This window comes from Octopus sinensis, linkage group LG6, assembly GCF_006345805.1.
Source record: "Octopus sinensis linkage group LG6, ASM634580v1, whole genome shotgun sequence".
In the NCBI taxonomy this organism is placed as follows: Eukaryota; Metazoa; Mollusca; class Cephalopoda; order Octopoda; family Octopodidae; genus Octopus; species Octopus sinensis.
In genome coordinates this window covers 93871487-93891319 of record NC_043002.1, presented here as the reverse complement: position 1 = coordinate 93891319, position 19833 = coordinate 93871487, and the positions used below count along the sequence as shown (strand labels likewise).

Sequence of the window (19833 nt, the reverse complement as noted above, 5' to 3'; positions counted from 1 at the left end):
CCCTTTCCTTACTTCCCCCAGTGTTGGTGGTCTGTCATCGAACAATTATCCTGGCAGACATTAGATTGCAAGTGATGTCTCATTCTGGGAGTCTGAATGTTTCCCTATGATGTTGCTCAAGAGCTTCTTTTTCTGGTGTGAGTGTCCCAAACTTTGGCTACTGGAATAGTTTCCTGGCGAATTGGAAGATCCTGAAGAAAGAATCTCATATCTTTTTCCTTCCTTGCTGTCTCTGCTTTGCTGAGTGTACAATGTCTCGCTTTGCTGAGTGTACTATGTCTCGCTTTACTGAGTGTACTATGTCTCGCTTTGCTGAGTGTACAATGTCTCGCTTTGCTGAGTGTACCGTCTCACTTTGCTGAGTGTACAATGTCTCACTTTGCTGAGTGTACTATGTCTCGCTTTGCTGAGTGTACTATGTCTCGCTTTGCTGAGTGTACTGTCTCACTTTGCTGAGTGTACAATGTCTCACTTTGCTGAGTGTACTATGTCTCGCTTTGCTGAGTGTACTATGTCTCGCTTTGCTGAGTGTACTATATCTCGCTTTGAGGTCTTTCCAGAGCTTTTCTAATTCTTGTTTCTCAAATGCCGAAGCAGCTTTCATCTATTCTTTTTTTTAGATCCCATTTCTTTCTCCGGATGTTATAAGTCTTTCGCTGGCGTCTGAGTTTTTGGAGAGGTGATTTTTACTTTTAACTTTTTCACTCCATAATATAGTACAACATCCGAAACGTCATCCAGGTGCACTGGTCTAATGGAAAAGTTTAATTTTCGCACCTAAAGTTACTTTAGAATATTCAAGAATCTTCTAGAAAAAGCTTATAAGAAAACTCCGAGATTCAGCTTTTCACAGGGATATCTTTTACAGTAGCTCAAAGTTGTGTGTTTTCAGCCTCTCGTTTGATAAAATGATTTTCATCTTCGCTTGGAAATTGTACCTGCCCTAATAATTATACTCTGATAGGCGCAGGAGTGGCTGTGTGGTAAGTAGCTTGCTAACCAACCACATGGTTGCGGGTTCAGTCCCACTGCGTGGCATCTTGGGCAAGTGTCTTCTGCTATAGCCTCGGGCCGACCAATGCCTTGTGAGTGGATTTGGTAGACGGAAACTGAAAGAAGCCTGTCGTATATATGTATATATATATATAAGTGTGTGTGTGTGTGTGTGTTTGTGTGTCTGTGTTTGTCTCCCTAGCATTGCTTGACAACCGATGCTGGTGTGTTTACGTCCCCGTCACTTAGCGGTTCAGCAAAAGAGACCGATAGAATAAGTACTGGGCTTACAAAGAATAAGTCCCGGGGTCGATTTGATCGACTAAAGGCGGTGCTCCGGCATGGCCGCAGTCAAATGACTGAAACAAGTAAAAGAGTAAAAGAGTAAAGAGTATGAGAAACTTTTCAGCTTTTTCAGCTCTTGTTCTGTAACAATTATTTTGTTTCGTACATAAATTGCATTTATCAATTGTATGAAGTGCATATTTAAAAAAAAAAAAAATGTTCGTTGTTATAGATAGAACATGGTAAAAGATCATTTTCTGGTTGCTCAATATTCATCGTGTTAACATAACTCTTCAACAAATAGTTGAACATGCTTTACGACAAGGAAGTAACAAAGCAATAACAACATTAGAACAAACAGATGATTAAAATTTAGTCACGTTTTATTGAACAGTTTTCGGATCTTTTCGGTTTGACCGGCAGTTTTTTCTAGCGGTGTCATATGAAATTGTCACCCATAATTATGACCCTAGTATCGATCTATTGCATTTCAATCTGTTTTAGGGTTAGGGGTGGGGGGAAGGGTGTCTTTTTTTCTTCACAAATGCAAATTAACCCAATCTGTTTCTTAAACGAAGGACATATTCATACGGCACATAATTTTTTTTACCTCAATAGACGTCAGTGATTGGTTGAAATTGCAGAAATTGAAGAAAAAAAAACAACAAATATCTTACAAACTATAGAATTTTCTCAATAAAGCCAAGAGAAAAAGATGTTTTATAAACACATTCTACCAGTATACGAAGTTTAATATTTTTTAGTCACCTAGAAATTATGTTAAAAACTGCCGTTCAAACCGAAAAGATCCCAGTTTTCTTTTTATGTCTTAAAAGTCAAGAATTTTTTTTGTATTAAAAGTAAAAAAAAAAAATCATTCTCTATTAAGGATTCCATATTATATGATATTATTTTCTGCTATAGATTTCACTGATGTGATTGTTTATTTTTAGAATGACATTTTTGGGCAGGTATGAGAGGCCAGATCTGACCACTTTGATCACAAAACAAGTAAATTATTTGTACCTGATATAACCGGTCTAATTGCTAAGGGGTTAAATACCAATAGTAAATTTGTCAATTTATTACTCATCTTACGTTAGCGCGCCGGGCGAAATGTTTAGCGGTATTTTGTCTGTCTTTACGTTCTAAGTTCAAATTCCGTTGAGGTCGACTTTACCTTCCATCCTTTCGGGGGTCGATAAATTAAGTACCAGTTGCGTACTGGGGTCGATCTAATCAACTGGTCCCCTCCCCAAAACTTTCGGGCCTTGTGCCTAGAATGGAAAAGAATTTACCACTCAACTGTTACTCTCCTACTAGCAGTAATCTCCCCTTGTCACACCTCTCCTCATTTTTCACAGAACTTTCTTCATAATCTTACTACTACTCCCAAGTTATTTGTCCATCTCCGTCAGCAAAACATCTCTCTCTCCCTCCCTCTCTCTCTCTCTCTCTCTCCCTCCCTCTCTCTGTCCCCCCTCTCTCTCTCTCTCTTTCTCCACCGATGTGATCTTCCTGAAATTTGAGACTTCGTTTCTACAGAAATATATTTTATCCCAGAAGGCGGCGAGCTGGCAGAATCGTTAGCACGCCGGGCGAAATGCGTAGCCGTATTTCGTCTGCCGTTACGTTCTGAGTTCAAATTCCGCCGAGGTCGACTTTGCCTTTCATCCTTTCGGGGTCGATAAATTAAGTACCAGTTAGGCACTGGGGTCGATGTAATCGACTTAATCCGTTTGTCTGTACTTGTTTGTCCTCTCTGTGTTTAGCCCCTTGTAGGCAATAAAGAAACTAATATATTTTATCCCTGTTTGTGAAGTTTGTGCTCTGTTATTTGCCAACACAGTCCATCTTCCTATTCTTCCTATTCTACCGTTTCACCACTGACTCAATTATCTACGAGTTCACGTCCTTCCCTGTTTGTGAAGTTTGTGCTCTGTTATTTGCCCACACAGTCCATCTTCCTATTCTACCTATTCTACCGTTTCACCACTGACTCAATTATCTACGAGTTCACGTCCTATCATCTGCACAATGTGTGCAATTCTCTTGTCCAATACATTGCATTTTTCCTGTCCAATGCGCCTGCAAATAGGTACCATGTAGTAAATACATATTATTGTATAGTAAGCAACAGGAGCACTGTATGATCATTCAATGTTTCCTTAATTTGCATGAGTGAGCTGAACTTCTATTTAGAGTCAAGAGAATATATCGAATAACCATTCCACTATTTGCACTCGCACCAGACTCAGCATTTTAAATGGATATGTACCGTGATTTTTCTTTCGACCTCTGTGTAAGAGGTTGTCCAGAATTATATTGCACATTAAACTCATCACAAACAGTTCAAGAAAATCGTCACAGCCTACTTCAGAAAGACAAAAATAATACTTAAAGAATATCTGGGGGGAACAAATCAAAGAATGGCCATTCGTTTTAGGAACTTTCTAAACGGAATAACGGTTTAGCTATCAAGATCAACAAATAAATCTACATGCGACTGATTATTCTAGAACAGTCCGTGACAATTTGTGTGTTAACACATCAAATTTTGAACCAGAACGTATTTGTCTAACTCAAATTTCTTCTGGAAAAGTAATCGAGTTCTTTGATTCTTTTGGCATCCAATTTTCTTAAGTGGGATAATCAAGAAAACAGCTTACCATCTCTCAATCATTCATAGCATTAATATATTAAGTAGTTTGAAAATACATTTTAAAGTACATACGATTTTTTTTTTTTTTTTGTTTTCAGAAAAAGAAGAAGAAAAAGCGAATGCGAGAGAGGGGAAGAAAGAATAAAAGCGAGGGGTTAGAATATATCTTAACTATTTGTAACTCTGCTAAAATGTTTTCTTTTTCTTCTTCATGAAAAAATGTACAGATATACATACAAACACGCGTACTCATACACACCTGACGCTTTTCACATATTCATATATACATACACACGCAATTACCTGACACATAGCACGCACGTACACACGCGCGCCTCCGCGTACTCACACCGTACGTACAAATTACATGCTTGAAAATAACACCAATTTATTGGGTCGAGTTATCTGCTAGCCTTCTCTTTTAAAGTTTCCCATCTGTTTTGCTTTGAGCAAATTACTACTTACTTAAGCTATAGCAACTAAAGAGTAATGTGAGGTCACTAGCAAAGCTGTCCTACTCTTCTAAACAGAATACACCTAAAACTCCGGATAGAGAAAGAACTTTATCGCCACCCGGGGTGCTCAAAGTAAAATCAGAATATTCCTAAAGATTATTTAAAAAAATACCCAGCTAACTTTTATATTAAGACCACCACAAACTGTTAAATTTTAGAATGCTTATTTCTAAATAGGTACAAGGACACAGCACTTTCTTTTAGAAGGGTAGTCGATTAAATCGATTTCAGTATCTGACAGGTGTATATCATATTTTATTGATCTGTGGGCAGCAATAATGAAAACGGTTAAACATTTCAGTTAAGTGCTTCCTTCCCTCAGCTTTAACGATTAACGTCGCCCTTTTCAAGCCTAGCCAGGCTCATGGGTCCGGTTTCCCGGTTTCTGTGGCGTATGTGTTCCCCCCAGCTGGACGGAACGCCAGTCTATCACAGCGTTACTCAAGAAACAGGAAGAGAGAGTGAGAGAAAGTTGTGGCGAAAGAGTACAACAAGGGTCGCCGCCACCCCCTGCCGGAGCCTCGTGGAGCTTTTCGGTCTGGGAATCGAAACCGCGATCCTCCGACCGCAAGTCCGCTGCCCTAACCACTGGGCCATTGCGCCCCCACCCGTCAGCTTTCACTAAGTCATAAATCTGTGAAATAAGACAAAGTATAACCAGCAGTAACGACAACACTAAATCAAAAATTATCTTTTTTTTTTTTTGGTATTTTTAAGAATTGTAATAGATCCTGTTAGTATCACTGGCGAGTTATGTAATCGCAAATGGTTTTAGAAATTTTCGACAATGCTAAGATACCAACGGCACAGTCGCATGACTCGCTAGAATTAACAGCCAAACATCCCTCATACATCACACTACCACTCAATAACAGAAGGACATACTGGATAATTCAGTCATGAATTCGTTTTCCTAAGACCGACAGCATTATCATGACTTGAACTATAAACTGTCGCCACAGAAAGGCAAACAGTAGGGTACAGGGAGCAGAAATATCCCAGCACAAAACATACACACATACCAAACAATGAGATGATCTCTATGTAGTCGTTTGACCTGCCAGAAATAACAGCTAAATTTTTCTTATTACATACATCATATCTTAAAAAAAGAATAACTAGAATTTATCGAATTGTGAAATCTGAGGAACTGCCAAACAAAACGTTGTGGTTACGTCTAGAAGGCCTTTTGTCAGCCAGAACTTACCTGGGTATAAAACAACATTTTACATGTATTGTTTGTACGTGAAGTACTGCTTTAATATTTATAAATTTCACATACATGTCTTGTAGCACAACAAAATGTAACACAGAAAATTATATACTGCTGTCATTATCTTCTGATAATCCAGCTCCAACAATGACCTCGCCTCGCTATACTAACAAGAATCAACATAAAAACCTTAAGTACATCAATCATAATATATATTTCTTTACTATCCACAAATGGTTAAACACAGAGGGGACCAACAATGGGATTAAGTCGATTACATCGACCCCAGTGCGTAACTGGTACTTAATTTATCGACCCCGAAAGGATGAAAGGCAAAGTCGACCTCGGCGGGATTTGAACTCAGAACGTAACGGCAGACGAAATACGGCTACGCATTTCGCCCGGCGTGCTAACGTTTCTGCCAGCTCGCCGCCCTCTTCAATCATAATATAGAATAACGAGAAACTAGCCAATATACACCATGTAACATGTAGACCATCATTTGTTCATCAAAAGTACAGGTAACACAAGAGGAGACGCAATAAGACACAACTAAATTCGCTGTTATATTCAAATACATCCCCCGGCTCTCTGATTATTTCTTTTCCAGATATTTCTTTCTGCCACTCACACTTAGCTATCGCAACCACATGGCAAACAGCCCCCTGAAATCTTTACTGGCAATCCATCAATTAAACAAAAGATGCATCATACAGCAATGAATATAATACAAATGCTTTCAAAAATTTTTTTTAATGCTCAGTGGAACTGTTGGCATCAAGAAACAGAACTACAGTTGTCAGAATTCAACAACACCTCTTTATCACACGCATAGATACTGCAGTACAGAAATAAAATTGTAGTCAAATTACACAACTGAACTAGTCATACTGATAACAACTAAAGATATCTTCAAAAACAACACACATCAAAGCAATGAAGTTCAGTTACAAGGGAATAAGAAAACTAAACCATAAAACAGAAAACTGCCAAGCATTTGTATCCAACAAAGAACAGAAGAAACTAAAGAAACACCCCTAAGTACCATATAGTTACCACAATCACATAAAGGCTACCCCTACATCATGTTATAACTGCAAATAAGGGCAAAAGCTCGCTCGATCTCGATTTTCAGTACGAATACGGACCACGAAAGCGTGGCCCATCGATCCTTTCCACATGGTAAACACTCCAAATCAAACTCACATGAGTGTGTGTATGTGTGTGTGTATTCTTTTATTTGTTTCACTCATTTGACTGCAGCCATACTGGAGCACCATCTTGAAGGGTCTTTTAGTCGAAGAAATCAACCCCAGGACTTATTTCTTAAGCCCAGCACTTAGTCTATCGATTTCTTAGGCTGAATTGCTAAGTCACGGGCACGTAAACACGCCAATACCGGTTGTCAAGCGGAGATCGGGACAAGCACAGACACAAAGACACACACGCAGATATATACGTATATATATAGGACGGGCTCTTTCAGTTTCCGTCTACCAAATCTGCTCACAAGGCTTTGGCTGGTCCGATGATATAGTAGAAGACACTTGCTTAAGGTGTCACGTAGTGCAACTGGACCCGGAACTATGTGGTTGGGAAGCAAACTTCTTAGTACACAGCCACGCCTGCGCTCATATGTGTGTGTATGAGTGTGTGGGTGTGTGTTTGTGTGTGTGTATGCGCGCGTATATGCATGTGTATGCATATAAATATAAGATATATATAATTATACACTTACATATATATGCATATATATACACACACATACACAAACATATATATGTATATATGTACGTTTACATATACATGTTTATATACACACACACACACACACACACACACACACACACACCACACACACACACACACACACACACACATATATATATATAATATATATATATATATATATACGTGTGTGTGTCTGTGTGTCTGTGGAGTACTCAGCCACTTGCACACGTTAACCTCACGAACAGGCTGTTCCCTTGATCGAATCAGCTGGAACCCTCGAATGTACCTGTTATATATTTATGTTTGTGTGTGTGTATGTGTGTGTTCGTGCGTGCGTGTGTATATGTGCGTGTGTGTTTATATATACTATATACTAATATATATATATTATATGTGTATCTATAAAATAATATGTTACAATTACTCAATAGTCAAGATAAAACTCTGAGTTTCAGATGCCGAAGTGGAAATCCACAACACCATCTCTTCGGTTATCTGGCCATCTGAAAAAACGCTGTGAAAAAATACCGTTATATGTGTATGTATGTACTGTTTGTGCGCCTGTTTAAGAAGTAGAGAATTAATGACGTAAATACTATGGAGTAGTTGGAACTCGTAGCCAAAATCCTTACGAGGTTTATTAGGAAACTTCCTCGACTACTTTATAGCGATAAGCGCAACTTAGATATATACGGGTACTTGAATACCTCTGACCTCATTTAATAGTTAATATACATAGAATGTATGAACGTGTGGAGTGCAATGCGGCCATAATTTTCCAGTGAGTGAAACTAGAGTTGGGAATTCACAACTAACTAATTAAGCTACGCTAGCAAATTGACTCCTATAATATCTGGATATTTAATTGGTTTCTCTAAAGAAAAAAAATAACGAAGCATCACTAGAATCATGAAACTATTTCGGCTGTAGACATCCCATAGTGCACTTGGTAAAATGTTTTCTGTGGTAATAATATGTCTAACACCAGTAAGCTGTATTATTATCCCACTTTCTATCTTTCGTTTTCATTTCTTTTTCTCTCTGTCTGTTTTCCTTTCTTTCTTCCTTTCTTTCTTCCTTCCTTTCTTTCTTTCTTTCTTTCTTTCTTTCTTTCTTTCTTTCTTTCTTTCTTTCTCTTTTTTACACCAGCGTTCCCCTTCATTTTTCACTAAAAAACAGCACATTGTAGGTGGAAATAAGTACTGTTATTAACGAACGAAGTTTGAGCAGCAAAGGTGGCTGTGATAGAAGCGCTCCCCTGATTAAACACATTATTTCATTTCAGTACTATGGGCTCAAATCTCGATTAGATCAAATTAGCTTTTTTGCATCTCTGGGTTTGACAAAACATGTTGCAATTGTATCAACTTACTGCTGGTTTTTCCTTTGAATTTGAACAACTGACTCTATGACTAAGTAAGAAAGCGTTGCTTACGAATTTTAGAGACTAATTTGTGTAAATGGCAGTGAACCAGTTTCGATACTTTGTAATATTCCTTTCTACTATAGGCAAAAGGCTTGAAATTTTGGGGTATGGGGCCAGTCGATTACATCGACCTCAGTGCTCAACTGGTTCTTATTGTACCGACTTCGAAAGGATGAAAAGCAAAGCTAACTCCGACGGGTCAATTGATTTGAAGTTAGGGCATAAAGCATTTTGCCCAACACACTGATGATTCCGGCAGTTCACAAACTTCTCGATACTTCAAAATATCGGTTTCAAATTTTGGCACAAGGCCAGCAATTTGGGCGGAGGTGGGTGGGTTTAGTTGATTACATCGACCCCAGTGCGTAACTGATACTTATTTTATCGACCTCGGTAAGATGAAAAGCGAAGTCGACCTCGGCGGAATTTGAACTCAGAACGTAGAGCCGGACGAAATACCGCTCAGCATTTTGCCCGGCGTTGCTAACGATTCTGCCAGCACACCACCTTCGATACTTTCATAATAATCCTTTGTACAATAGGCACAAAGCCTGAAATTTTCAGGGAGGGGAATAGTCGATTGCATCGACCCCAGTACTCAATTGGTACGTATTTTACCGACCCCGAAAGGATGAAAGGCAAAGTCGACCTCGGCGGAATTTTAACTCTGAATGTAAAGTGGACGAAGTGCCGCTCAGCATTTTGCCCGGCATTACTAGCGATTCTGCCAGCTTGCCCTCTTCGATACTTTCATAATATTAAAAGTGTAAAGAAAGATAATATGGAAGAAAGGAATGAATATCTTTATAGTGTCTTTTGACATTTACTTGCAATTCTTTACGTTCTATGTTTAAATCCCTTTTATTTTTGTGGATTGTTTAAAGGAAATACGTGACTAGTAGGGTATGATTAAAGCAATTTTACTCTTAAATGTGAGGCGTCGTGCCATATTTAAAAATAAAAAAAGTGTGGTTCCTCAAATATTGTTTGATTGTGCTAACCTTTCAAATATATGACATTAATTAGTTAAGTAACAATACTAGTAATTAAAAATGTGGAATAAAGTTACTTGGTTATGCAGCTTTCCCTTTCAAGGAAAAGGCCTTTGCAGCTTGGCAAAATCAAACATTGTTAACGAAGTTTGTCGAGCACGATAGAGTAAATATGGGCTTTTGTGTTACATCGCTAATGTAGTCAGCTTCCACTAAAACATCGAGACTTTGAATTTAAAGGTGGACTAATTATTTATAAAATATATTGAGGATGCAGATTGAAAACATTTCATCTGGCTCGCTAATATTTGAGTAGAAAACATGAAAATCAGACCTTGAATTTGTTAAATATAAGAAAACGGACCGAACTCTTTTGTTATCAAGCAGCTTCACGATTTGACCAGAGGTAATTCTCTATATTGAAGTGTTATTCATCAACCCCTACCTTCGCCCAGTCTTGGATCTTGCTGAATTTTAATTTAGACAATAAAAAGGACTTAAGGAGTTGATCAAATATTACCAAAACTCTTCTCTCATGACTATAAAGAGTATAAATTTATAGATCATCGTGAGGATGAAAGAATACAGCAGCACCAACGAAACTTCATCTTAGAACACTGAAGCCCCGAATTAGACACTGTAAATCTTCTAATCCTGCTTATTATCGCTTAAATAATTTCTACTACTTTCCCCGTTACACAATAATAGATAAAAAGCTATATAACTGTAACGCATCACTACACTAGAGTGGTTGCATTAGCTGTAATTATCTAACCAAATTGTTACACAACAGTTGATTGTCCTTACTATTAAATTGTAAGAATATTTTTGCTACTGACTCACGAGCCACTATACAATTTACTAAATTGTCGAAAGTTGTACCACGGATCGATGCGAAACACTATAAGGCAATCTTTCGTTTTGACTCGAATACCTGTGCGCGCAGCTCTGCTTTTACCTTATGGCGTTCGGTAAATTCCGTAAAAAGTTTTTAATTATTTATTTTTGTAGGTGGAAATTGATATTTTCTTTGAAGTCGAACATAAAGTGAGAGAGAGAGAGGAAATAGACATGGACCTGTGTATGTGTTGATGGGGGGGGGTGCGAGTCAGAAAGTGTGTGTTGTGTCTGAGTGTAAGAGAGAGAGAGAGATGGAGAGTGACAGCGTACATTTATTTTTTTTTTTTTCTCACATCTTTTCTTAGTGAATGTGTGAGTGATTGATTGAGGGAGAGAGAGAGAGAGAGAGAGAGAAGTAAATAAATAAGTAAAATTCAAGCTATCACTCTCTCTCTCTCTCTCTCTCTCTGTCAATCACATAGACAGAGAGAGAGAGAGAGAGAGGCGCAGGAGTGGCTGTGTGGTATGAAGCTTGCTTATCAACCACATGGTTGTATGTATGTATGTATGTACGTGTATATATATATCTATATATACACGCTATCACTCTCTCCCTCCTCTCTCTCTCTCTCACACACACACACACACAGCAACACACACATTCTCTCTCTCTCTCTCTCTCTCTCTCTCTCTCTCACACACACAACACATTTTCTGTCTCGCTCCTCCCCCACCATCAACACATACACAAGTCCACGTCCATTTCCTCTCTTTTTCACTTTATGCTGACTTCAAAGAAAATGTCTATTTCCATTCACAAAAATAAATAAAAATAAAATTTTTTACGGAATTTACTAAACACTAGTAAATTCTGATGGATCAGCTGTTTAGTTTGACGTTTCCGCGAGTCAAATCGAAACATAACCAACTGGGCAATTAATAATGTCAGAAGTCAAAAGTGACGTAATTGGTAAAAAGGAAACCTGCAGGTCGAGGGTTCGCACCCCGACACTGGTCCTGTGTTCGTGACACGTGAAAAATACATAACTTTAGCTGTTCCACTCCACTTAGCCGCAGACAGGTACTCTACAAATGTGAAATTTATTAGTATTTCTTTGAGTTACAGTAAATACTAAACCGAAATACTGCCAAAGACTGAGGAGATATTTCTAATAGAGGCTGGGCTCACGATGTTTTATCTAACCAAATTACTCAATTCAATTAGAACGTTACTATAGTGATCCCACTATGGTTTATTTTTACTCGGAAGAATGACCTCGTATCTCTCGAAGTGGGAAATAACAAATGTTCATGCTTTTTTCATATGTATTAGCTAAGAACCTATCTAAGAATCGAAACTTTAGCTAAGAATCGAAACTTGCCAGGAATATATTTACAATTGTAAGTTAAACAAAGTTTGATAATGACAAAAGAAGAGATCAACGATATAATTCACATTTATGTAGTTCATCGTATAAAAAATTTAGGGACTTGGCAGGTTGAAATCATTTACTTCTAAAGTTAATATTAATCTCTAATGTAAGCAAAGGATTCAATCATCGGTTTAAACCATTTCATCTACATTTAAATTGATTTTTAATATTGGTTTCAAATTGTGGCACAAGGTCGGCAGTTATGGGAGAGGAGACAAGTCGATTATATCGACCCCAGTGCTCAACTGGAATTTATTTTATCAACTCTGAAAGGATGAAAGGCAAAGTCGACCTTGGCGGAATTTGAACTCAGAACGTAAAGACGAGCGAAAAACTGCTAAGCATTTTGTCCAGCGCGCTAAGATTCTGCCAGGTCGTCGCTTAATAATAATATTCTTTTCCACTCTAGGCACAAGGCCCGAAATTTGGGGGGAGGGGGCCAGTCGATTAGATCGATCCCAGTACGCAACTGGTACTTAATTTATCAACTCCGAAAGGATGAAAGGCAAAGTCGATTTCGGCGGAATTTGAACTCAGAACGTAAAGACGGACGAAAAGCCGCTAGGCATTTTCCCCGGCGTGCTAACGGTTTTGCCAGCTCGCCGCCTTATGACCTTACTAATATTGCGATCCAAAAAGCTGTAAATCTCTTCACTTTCCTTTGCTCTCCTCTAAACTAGAAATTTCTTCATTATCCATTGTTCTCCTTTAAACTCACATTTGAAAGAATCTAACAGAGTAATGTTAACGATTAGAGCAATCGACTCAGATATTTTTCCATGATATTGTCTCGATTATGATGAATAGTGGTGACCGAGTTCTAGATTCGGATTAATGTTTTCAATCAAGAGGGAGTAGTTTCTTGGATTGACAAAATGTCTGAGGTTTGAGTGGGAGTGTCTATATAAAGAATTTATGTAGCATTTGCAAACAATTATGTGATACAGCTGTAAATAATAATACTATACGAGTCAGTAGCTATGCCGTCGATCGAGACGCTGAAAATCGTAACCGAATATCCCTCAAATAACTTCCGGCAATCTTAAAAAGAAAGACACAAAAACATTGGAGTCGTGTTCATTAATATATTTCCGACAACATATGTAACTATGATAACGTGTAGAAAACTGATTCGCGTTTCGGTTCTATCAAATTTCAGTGACAAGTTTATTATTGGACTACTGAAAACTGTGGTTGAAGACCCTGGCCCAAGGTGCCACGCAATAGGATCGAACCTGGAACCACATGATTGCGTGGCGAACTGGTTAACAACACAGCTGTGCCTCTCAGAATTCTTACGAAAATAACAAATCACACGTCGGTTGGTGCTCAGGCACAGAATGTATTTCTCAAGAATCTTGAATAACATTGTACATTGTGTCTAAAGAGCAAAATGTAACATGCACCTTGCAATGTCAGAATACACTAAGATGTAGCGTTGTCTAATTGCTTTTATTCTACCATGAAGTTCAAATTCTGGCAGAATCGGATTAACTTTATTCAATGATATAACCGAAACCTCTTTGAGATCGATTTAATCGACCCAGTACAGCCTGTGATGATACGATGACTGGCAGAGTCCATAAAGCGGCAACGTCAAATGAAATGTCTTCTTTTCTTCTTGCACCCTTTTAAAGCCTAGCCAGGCTCATGGGCCCGGTTCCTATGGCGCATGTATTCCCCAGCTGGACGGGACGCCAGTCCATCGCAGCGTTACTCATTTTTTTGCCAGCTGACTGGACTGGAACAACGTGAAATGAAGTGTTTTGCTCAAGAACACAACGCATCGCCCGGTCCAGGAATCGAAACCACAATCTTAAGATCATGATGCTGTCACCCTAAAAACTAAGCCACGCGCCTCCACCAAGTGAAATGTATCGCAGTATTACTGACATAAATTTGAATCTCGCACCAGTCGACTTCCCATTTCATTCTGCCGGAATTGATAAACCTATTCAAGTTTGTGGGTCAAAGCAACTGACCCACCGCTTCTTTTAAAATTGCTAACCTTGTGACAAAATTTCAAACCATTATTGTTCTCATTGCGATAAATTGCTCAATTGTTTGAGTAGCACAAAAAGCAATCGCTTACAGCCCTCTCTGTCCCCCACCCACACCCAATGTTGATTTTGCATTTCAAATAAGTTTGTACCTTCACAACACCAGAATTCTCGTCAAAATTCCTGTTAGAAAATAAATGCGAATTGTGCCAACACTATTTTCGGCTTTGGAAAAATGTTTTCCTAGATTCCCAAACTTCTTGTTTGGATGACTTGAAAAATAATGGAAAGGTTTGATATAGGAACGAATTAATAACGAAAACAACAACAGCAACAACAACAACAATAATAATAACCCTTTCTATTATAGGTACGAAGCCTTAAATTTTTTTGGCTGGGGGTAGGGGGTTAGTCGGTTACATTGATTCCAGTGCCCAACTGGTGCTTATTTTATCGACCCTGGAAGGATGAAAGGCAAAGTTAACCTTGGCGGAATTTGAACTCGGAATGTAAAGACCTAAACGAACTACTGCTAAACATTTTGTCCGACGCGCAGACGATTCTGCCAATTCGCCATTAATAATAACAACAATCCTTTCTAACATGGTGGTTATTTCATCGACCCTGAAAGGATGAAAAGCAAAGTTAACCTCGACGGAATTTCAACTCATAACGTAAAAGGTCCGGACGAAATGCTACTAAACGTTTTTATCCAGCGCACAAAACTTTCTGCAAACGTGCCACCTCAATAATAATAATAACAACAACAAAAATCATCTCCCTTGGTCAATGAAATAAGTTTCAATAATATATTAGTGTTAATCCGATCAATTTTAACCTTCCCCTGCAAAATTGTGACGTTATTTTTATTATTATTATTATTATTATTATTATTATTATTATTATTATTATTATATTATTATTATTATTTACCTTGAGAATGGCTTGAAACTGAATCAAATGTGATGCATCCTCCGTTTCTGTCGCAGGACCTAGTTTTCCAAAGTCCCACGCTTATAGTGTTTCCTTTCAATGTTTCTTGGAGCCATGCATAAGTTGAAAACCCAACAAGAAACATGAGTGTTCCGAAGAAATGCGAAGCAAGTGCAATTTTCATCCATTTGGAAGCGGAGCTGGCAAAATTCATCGGCATCTTGTCTTGAGAAATGGCAGTTGTTACTGTTCTTAATGCTGTTGTCGTAGTTTATTTCTATTTTCTCTCCGCGATGTGAACAGTACAACGGACTTAAGCAAATGAGGTAAGCCTTTGCTTCTGATCACACACCATCACGTAGTTGACTTTCGTATTTGTCCGCACTTAGCCGAGCTCCGACCTATGACACTCTTAATTTGTACCTTCGACTACGAGTAACTTCTATTTTGGACAGTTGCACTAATGTTTGACTCATTAACAGTTCTGGTTTATTTTATTTGATTTGATTTGATTTTTATATTTTACTTGTTTATTCGTTGTTTCTAACAAAAGAGCCACATCTAGCCACCTATGTAACCGCCACTCATTTAATTTCTTTATCAATACACCGAGGGTTTTAAAGTGCATAGTGAGCAGAACGTTAATTTGCGATCGGTCCTTGTCATTTTTTCCTTCGTAGAGAAAGAGAGAGAGAGGGGGGAGAGGGAAAGGGAGAGGGAAAGGGAGAGGTTGAGAGTGGGAGTAAAAGTTATGGACGTGGTGGTGTTATGGTGATGACTGTTATTGAAAGTAATAGTAGTAGTAATAGTAGTAGTAGAAGCAGTAGTAATGATAGGGTCAATAAGACTCTTGAAAGTCTATCATTTCTGTATCCAACCTCAAAAGAAGTGTGAACCTATAATCAATCAATGTGTGAGTACACAATTAAGGTGAAAAAACAAAGCACCTGAGTGAATTACTCAATTTTGTTACTCCCTCCCCCTCCCCCGCTTTACCCTCATATTAAAGTATTACAGGTTGACGATAGGCAGGTGACTAAAATTAGATTTCTGTCTCTCTCTCTCTCTCTCTCTCTCTCTTTCTTTCTCTCTCTCAATTTCTTTCTTTCTCTTTCTCAGTCTCTTTCTCTCTCCCTACCTTTCTTCCCCTTCTCTCTCTCTCTCTCTCCCATTATCTTTCTCTCCCTCTCCCCCTCTCTTCTTCTTCTTCACCCCTTCTCTCTTTAATTGGGAATAGAAACAGATTCTTAAAATCCTGAAAATAAGATTTTCTGAAATCCTTGACAGGGTGTGGTGAGGTACGTAACTTTTTTTTTTTTGTTTTCTTTTCACTTCTGTGTTTTTTTGTTTTTTTAATTGGTGTGTAAGTTTGCGATATTAAATATAAAAGCATACAAGGACAACTCATAAGACAGATACTTTTTCGAGTCGAAGGCGGCGAGCTGGCAGAATCGTTAGCACACCGGGCGAAATGCTTTGCGGTATTGCGTCTGTCGTTGCGTTCTGAGTTCAAATTCCGCCGAGGTCGACTTTGCCTTTCATCCTTTCGGGGTCGATAAATTAAGTACCAGTTACGCACTGGGGTCGATGTAATCGACTTAATCCCTTTGTCTGTCCTTGTTTGTCCCCTCTATGTTTAGCCCCTTGTGGGCAATAAAGAAACAGATACTTTTTCGAGTCGGTCGGTATAAATACGCAATGCATTGTTCTTAATAATAAAGATATTTTTTTCTTTATTTTTTTCTATTTTAGTCCCAAGTTAACCCTGATTGAGAAAACATGAACAAATGCATCTATGCCATAACGTATCACGAATTACATTATCATAGATTCATGTATCCTTCTCTCTGCACAGTCTTTTGAGAGAGATACGGCTACCATTTCTAGTGGGTCAAGCAACCATACAAGTGCAGGCATGGTTAAGATGTCTCTTTACCACTTGCTTTTGGGTCAGTTCCATTGTGCAGCATCTTGGGCAAACGTCCTCTACTATAGTCCCAAACCGACCAATACATTGTGAGTGAGTTTGGTAGACGAAAACTGCGTGGAAGCCCGTCGTATATATATATATATATATATATGTATGTATATATATGTATGTACGTATGTATGTATGTATTTATGTGTTTGTGTTTCTGTGTTTGTCCCGCCCAAATCGTTTGACAACCGAAGTTGGTGTGTTTACATCCTCGTAACTTAGCGGCTCGACAAAAGTGACCGATAGAATAAGTACTACGCTTACAAAGAATAAGTCCTGCGGTCGATTTGTTCGACTAAAGGCGGTGCTCCAGCATAGCCGCAGTCAAATGACTGAAACAAGTAAAAGAAAAAAAGAATATATATTTGTGTGTGTATATATATATATATATATATATATATATATATATATATATACGACTGGCTTCTTTCAGTTTCTGTCTACCAAATCCACTCACCAGATTTTGGTTGGCCTGAGGCTATAGCAGAAGACACTTGCTCAAGGTACCACCCAGTGGGACTGAACCCAGAACCATGTGGTAAGAAGCAAACTTCTTACCACACAGACACGGCTGCGCCGCCTATGTATGTATATATATATATATATATATGTGTGTGTGTGTGTGTGTGTGTGTGTGTGTGTGTGTGTGTGTGTATCCACTTCTTGACAGCCGGTGTCGGTTTGTTTATGTCTCTGTAACTTAGCAGTTCGATAAAAGAATTGATAGAATAAATAGCAGGCTTAAAATAGGCACTGAAGCCGATTTACTCAACTAAATCCAATAAGGCGGTGCTCCAGTTAAGTAGATTTGTTCAGTATTAGATTTATTTGTGGGGAAATACATGGCATGATAGAAGGCCTTAAGAACTTCTTTATTTCTCCCCTAGACCGCTTTTAATTATCTTTCTTTTAGTTATTTGATGACGAGAGTGGATGGCTATCTGTTGGAATATTCCGGTTGTGGGGTACTTCCAGTTCCTGTGAACCAGTAGCTGATTTGAACCAGTAGCTGATTTGAACCAGTAGCTGATTTGAACCAGTAGCTGATTTGAACCAGTAGCTGATTTTTCGTACCCAGTCTGGTTCCTCACTGGGGTGCGCAACCTCGGGAGCCCGTGGTCCGAGTTACGCGAAACTTGTTTTATTCCATTTGTATTCACATTTCAATGGTACCTTTATGCACCAGTTTGGCTGTATTGAATTACAGACAAGCACGCACGCAAGCAAGAACACACGCAAGCAATCACAGAGTTTTAGTAGTATATAGATTTAAAAACATAAAAGTCAGAAACCATTATATATTGGTTTGACAGAATATCTACTGACTTAGACTCCTTAGAAGAGCAAAAGTGGGAGGGTATTAAGGTATTAAGAAGTCATGCAAATGGAAGTCTCCAGGAAAGGATAAAATTCCTAGCTTTTGGTTGAATGCCTTCCTATATAGTCATGAACTGCTAACAAAACTTTACAACAATGTTTTCCAACAACCTAGTATGATTCCTTCTTGGCTTGATAATGGTCTTACATTCCTACTTCCAAAAAATGAAGAAACAAAAATTATAGACCCATAATCTGCTTAACAACAATGTATAAAATACTAATATCGTCTTGGAATAAATATACCTGTAGTTTTTTAATAGAAAGTGGCGTATTCCCTAATGATCAAAAAGGATGTAAACGTTGGTACTATGGTTGTAAAGATCAGTTACTCATCAACAAGATGATCTTGGAAGATTGTCGCAAACGACACAAAAACTTGTCGATACCCTGGGTAGACTATAAAAAAACGCTTTTGATAGTCTATCACATAGCTGGATTAAGAAATGTCTGGAAATGTATAAAATAGCCTTTACTCTGCGAAACTTCTCGTGTGTAGGTGTGTGATCATAGAGAACCACACTGACTTTGAACAGTGACAATGAATCTCTCAATGCTGGAGATGTAAGAATTTCATGTGGCATTTTCCAGGGTGACTCTCTATCACTACTCATCTTTTGTCTAACCTTAATACCTCTCTCGAAATTGCTCAATGATGTATTATATGGCTATAAAAGTTTGATAAAAATATAAATCACCTCTTTTACATGGATAATTTAAAGCTCTTTGCAAAAAATGACCAACAACTACAAGGCAATTGTTAAACAGTTCAATGATGACATCAGAATGAAATTTGGCCTCGATAAATGTGCAAAAGCTACCTTTATCAAAGGAAAAAAGACAGAAACATCCAACATTAATTTTGACCAACAGAATATCAGAGAAGAGTTAGACCCAGCGGAGAGCTACAAATACCTAGGGGTATTTGAAGGTGATAGAATCAAACATTCAGTGATGAGGAAAAAGATCAGAAGAGAATGTTATCGCAGGGTAAGAGCAATACTTAAGACAGAGCTGAATGCAAAAAATAAAACAGGATCGAAACGATCAACACTTTAGCCATACCGGTCGTGACTTAGTTTCAATATTGATCATGTGGCATTTGATATTAGATATTCTTTGTCTTTTTTATTACTGAGTATGATGCTTCTTGTTTTCGTGCTTTAAGACAAGTTTTAACATCCAGTCATCACAATTTTTCAGGCAGCTGAAACCTGTACATGGAGACAACATGACTAATGGTTTCATTTTATTGTTTACATACACGACATGTTGGGATACTGCCGTTCTTTAATATGTTGGCCTGGTATCTCCTTGCAGGCAGGCATTGATCTTGAGCTGTTATGACAAACCCTTCTGTTTCTGATTTTAAGACAGAAGACACTAACCATTGATGGGTAAAGGCTTTGTCAACATCGGCATTATTAGTTCTTTTTGCTGCCTTAGATACTCTTA

The 19833-nt window shown here is 38.2% G+C and overlaps 1 protein-coding gene across 2 annotated transcripts in view; it reads right to left on the bottom strand.

The window, feature by feature from the left end:
* Window positions 1-19833, bottom strand: part of LOC115213003 — a 55360-nt gene that overhangs the window by 5062 nt on the left and 30465 nt on the right. The window contains exon 1 of one of the 2 annotated variants that reach the window (XM_036504169.1): window positions 15024-15491. The exons of the other annotated variant lie outside the window; for it this stretch is intronic. Coding sequence (XP_036360062.1) covers window positions 15024-15243 — 220 coding nt within the window. The 5' untranslated portion in view covers window positions 15244-15491. Of the gene's footprint in view, window positions 1-15023; window positions 15492-19833 lie in introns of those variants that run through there. 2 annotated transcript variants of the gene reach the window in all.